Source organism: Sphaeramia orbicularis, chromosome 1, assembly GCF_902148855.1.
Source record: "Sphaeramia orbicularis chromosome 1, fSphaOr1.1, whole genome shotgun sequence".
NCBI classification, from domain to species: Eukaryota; Metazoa; Chordata; class Actinopteri; order Kurtiformes; family Apogonidae; genus Sphaeramia; species Sphaeramia orbicularis.
The window spans coordinates 32,440,080-32,444,613 of NC_043957.1; the positions used below are offsets into that span (position 1 = coordinate 32,440,080).

The following is a 4,534-nucleotide window of genomic DNA, read 5'->3' on the forward strand; positions in this document are numbered from 1 at the left end:
GTCGCTGGTGCCTATCCCAGCTATTTATGGGTGAAGGTGGGGTACACCCTGGACATGTCACCAGTTCATCACAGGGCTGAACATATACAAACAGTCACTCTCACATTCACTCCTATGGGCAATTTAGATTAACCAGTTAACCTATCAGTGCATGTTTTTGGATGGTGGGAGGAAGCCTGAGTACCCGAAGAGAACCCACGCAGACATGGGGAGAACATGTAAACTCCACACAGAAAGGTCCCACCCCCATCGACTGGTGTTGGAATTGAACCCAGGACCTTCTTGCTGTGAGTGCTATCCACTTCACCACCAAATTTTATTAATATAGCACCAAATCATAACAAAAGTTATCTCATGACACTTTAGAGCTGGTCGAAACCAGACTGTCACTACTCTAATGTATCACATGTTTTATGTCTAATACACATAAGTAAACAACTGGACATGAATAATTGTCACATGACAACTCCTGGCTGCCTTGGACAAATAATGAAGCAGATATTTAATATGAGGTTAAATATTTGCTGTGGTATAGTTGACTTCAATCACTAAGTCAGCTATAACACTAATTTTACTAGATGAACCTTATGACAGACACCTATACTTGTTTGCATATGAATGAAGCAGGTGTAGCATTCCATTTGATATGTATAAATAAATTCTGTGATCACAAAATCTGTATGGTCAGCAGTAAACAAAACAAAACAAAACAAAACAAAAACAGAAAAAAGTGTTGACACTGAGCCTCTCTTACATCAGGCTGTGTGACCTGGAAGACCTCCAAAGATCACAATCTACTTTGAGGAACACAGCCTGTACCTGCTTGTGTCATTACTCTCTGGAGCTACAAATACACCTTGTCAGATGTTTCCTTTGGGAAGAAATTAAAGCCCCGTGAGCCAGTCTGAGGTCTGCCCCTTACGTTGTCTACTAACCCCCTTGTGTTACACATAGAGTGAAAAACGCGGTTAAAGAAATAATGTCTGGAAATGGTAATAAAACACATTTCTGGTGATATCCACGTGGTGTGTGTCTAAACAGCACTGCTAAGCAACAGGGGTTTATCTGCTGCACTGCAAGAAATGGGTTTGTAAAGTTGCCAATGCAAGTCATGCATATGTGATTCACCTTTAACATTATTAAATGAAGGGGAGTAAACACAAGCAGCTCAAGTAAACTCCAGCACACTGAGTTGTTTTTGTATTTACTGTTCAGGATAAGGGGCTTATCATCTTATCATTTAATTCATACATGCAATAATAAAATTGGTCACAGCACACACAGGCTGACAACTGTATATTATCGTTTATCGATGACTTGGGCTGTTCATTTAATGGTGAAATAACAATATTAAAAAAAAAAGACATTTTTAATCGTCTCAGCAACTTTTTACTCAGTGTTCTCCGTGTCCACTGTGTGAATGTAATGTTTTGTAACCTGACTTCTAATAATTGACTCACGGGTTTGTTCTGGAGGGGGTCAGCGGGTGGTTAGTGTGTGTGCGTGTGTGTGTGTGTGTGTGCGTGTGTGCGTGTGTGCGCGCGTGCGTGTGTGTGCGCGTGTCGGGAATAGAGTGACCCGTGGAGTGGACCACCTTTTACAGTGTGCGGGTTATAAAGAGAGGGAGTGGCGTTCTGGTTAACACTGAGGAGGGAGCCTCCTCACGCAGACAGCCGCACGGCAGCGCCCTGGATAACAGGATTAGCGCTCTATTAGTCCAATACTGAGCACCACTGGATGCGGCACACGGATCATTCTGCGAGGAGAGACGGAAGAAACGGAGCGAAGAATTCACGCTTCATGGATCTCCTGTGCTTCATACTGATCTGCTTCAAGAAGTTCCGCACTGAGAGTTTTTTCAACGCGCCTCTGACTCTGGAGAGCTGTGTCACCTTTTAGGTAAGATTATTCCGCACTTGTGTCTTTCTTATTCAAGCATAGGGATGGGTTCATATTTGAGTTCATTTAACATATAACATGTTTAAATGAAAGACACAAGATTTTCAAAGATCTGATTTCTTTCTTGTGTTGCCTCATGTTTTCAGATGAACTGACAGTCTTAGAAATACTAAGAGCGTCTCCTGGAGCAGCTTGTACACAATGAAAGAGAAAAATCCAGGAAAGCCTCAGAAGAGTCATTCACTTCCTTCATTTCTCAGCCCTGCTATGAGCTACTAGCTCATTCCTTGCTGGTGGATGGTATTATTTTATAACCTCAGCTGAACTCATAGGAGGTGTTCCAATCTGCTACAATGGGGTTTGACAACGACACCAACCAAACTCTTAGGTCTACGTTGGCTTCTTATAGCCTCCAGACGTCCCTGCTGCTCACCATCCTGGTGGGGATCATGATCCTGTTGACAGTGTTTGGCAACGTGCTGGTGGTCATAGCTGTGTTTACAAGCCGGGCCCTGAGGGCTCCACAGAACTTATTTTTGGTGTCTTTGGCATCAGCAGACATTTTGGTGGCTACTCTGGTGATGCCGTTCTCTTTGGCCAATGAGCTCATGGGATACTGGTACTTTGGTGAGGTCTGGTGTGAGATATACCTTGCACTTGATGTTCTTTTCTGCACTGCCTCCATTGCCCACCTCTGTGCCATCAGCTTAGACCGCTACTGGTCCATCACACAGGCCATTGAGTACAATCTGAAGAGGACGCCCCGACGTATCAAGTGCATCATCTTCATTGTGTGGGTGATTGCAGCGGTTATCTCATTCCCACCTCTTATCACCATGAAGAAGGAAAACAATGAGGAGTCACCGGTGTGCACAATAAATAATGATAAGTGGTACGTCATCTCCTCCTGCATCGGCTCCTTCTTCCTTCCTTGCATCATCATGGTCCTGGTCTACGTGCGGATCTATCAGATCGCCAAGAAGAGGACACGGGCACCAACTGGGGACAGGAAGAGGGTGGAGAGGCCTCAGACAGCAGCCGCCGCTGTTGCTAACCAGAGGGCGAATGGCCTGGGTGCAGGGGAGGGTGAGGATCGCCATTGCCATGAAAAGCTCAACGGTGAGCGGGACATTGAGCTAAAAGAGGGAGTGGGAAGAGAAAGAGGAGCTGATGAGGAGAAAGATGAAGTCAATGGGGTGGACATTGAGGATTCGTCCTCCTCTGACCACAAAGTGAACAATCCCTGCTCCATCAAAAAGAAAACATTTACGGGGAAAACCAAACTATGTCAAATCAAACCTGGGGACAATGAAGTTCAAAAACCAGTACAAAGCTCCAAGGGGAGCCGCTGGAAGGGCCGCCAGAACCGGGAGAAACGTTTCACCTTTGTCCTGGCTGTGGTCATTGGGGTGTTCGTCGTCTGCTGGTTTCCATTTTTCTTTACGTACATGTTGTTGACTCTGTGCGTGTCCTGCTTCGTCCCTCCAAACCTGTTCAAGTTCTTCTTCTGGTTTGGCTATTGCAACAGTGCACTGAACCCCATCATTTACACCATTTTTAACAATGACTTCAGGAGGTCGTTCAAAAAAATACTTTGCAAGAGGGACACCAGAAGATATGTATGACAGACTGCACAACAGACTTTTTTTTAATGGTAGTGTACATACATTGTAAATAACTTGACTATTGTGCATGGATCACTGGCTTGTGGTTGCTCTACATGTTCCCTGCTTGGAAAAGCTCTCAGAACGGAGCTGTACGTGCAAGATCAGCCCAGAGATTTTCTCATTCTTTACTGAAACATCCACCACCCACAGCTTCAATATCCACCATGTTCACACAGAGCAAGGTCTGAACAGTGCAGAACACCACAGAGAAGCCATTATCATATGTTGTAAATGCCATTTTTATTTTTTTAAATCCAGCAAGTAAAGTCTATATGTGTTTGTATATTGTATGTAAGACAGTACATTCTACAAAACGTCTGAATATTTGTCTCAGTTTTGTTGTCATGGATTTATGGATTTATTGTGTCATTTTGTATGAAATGACGATAGTGATGGTGAAAAACTGCGGGTAAATGCAGGCTCTATACCGAATAAAGCAATTTACCTGAACTGGTCTCAAGGGTTTACAGGATGGGAGAGCATCAGGTTTGTGACTCATGTTGCATTTCAACATAACAGCATCCAACCCTAACCTAAACTGGAACCTTAAAACAATTTGTGAGGTTTACAGTACGGGGATCTACATTTTGCCCAGACAAGTGACTTTGGAAACAGATTCATGTTACCTCATTGTGATAAATACCTGGACCAGACACACATGAAAGAAAAGTACATTCATTCAGCAGCAGTGGCAGTTTTAGAACTCGCATCCCTCTGACTTTGCTGTCAGAAGATGATATTAAAAGAGCGAAATAAACATGAAAAACTCCTTTAGCTGGGATCTACATAAAAGTGTGAAAGCTCTGGGACCAGCACATGCCCATGAGTCCAGATTCAGCCCTTTAGCTCTGCTCAAACAGAAAAATCCCACTGGTTTGTTGATTTTGACCTTTGCAGGAGATTAACAAGGAGCTCAGCTTTTAATGAGCCTGAATGGAATATGTATAAATATGCTTTGGTCCTTGGAT

At 43.7% G+C, this 4,534-nt stretch overlaps 1 protein-coding gene across 1 annotated transcript; it reads left to right on the top strand.

Annotated features, from left to right (window-relative positions):
- Positions 1-1,659: 1,659 nt before the first annotated feature.
- adra2a (adrenoceptor alpha 2A) lies at positions 1,660-4,021 on the top strand. Its single transcript, XM_030138753.1, has 2 exons — positions 1,660-1,899; positions 2,046-4,021. Exon 2 carries the CDS (start codon positions 2,253-2,255, stop codon positions 3,522-3,524), a length of 1,272 nt encoding a protein of 423 aa, XP_029994613.1. The 5' UTR covers positions 1,660-1,899; positions 2,046-2,252; the 3' UTR covers positions 3,525-4,021.
- The last annotated feature ends 513 nt before the right edge of the window (positions 4,022-4,534 follow it).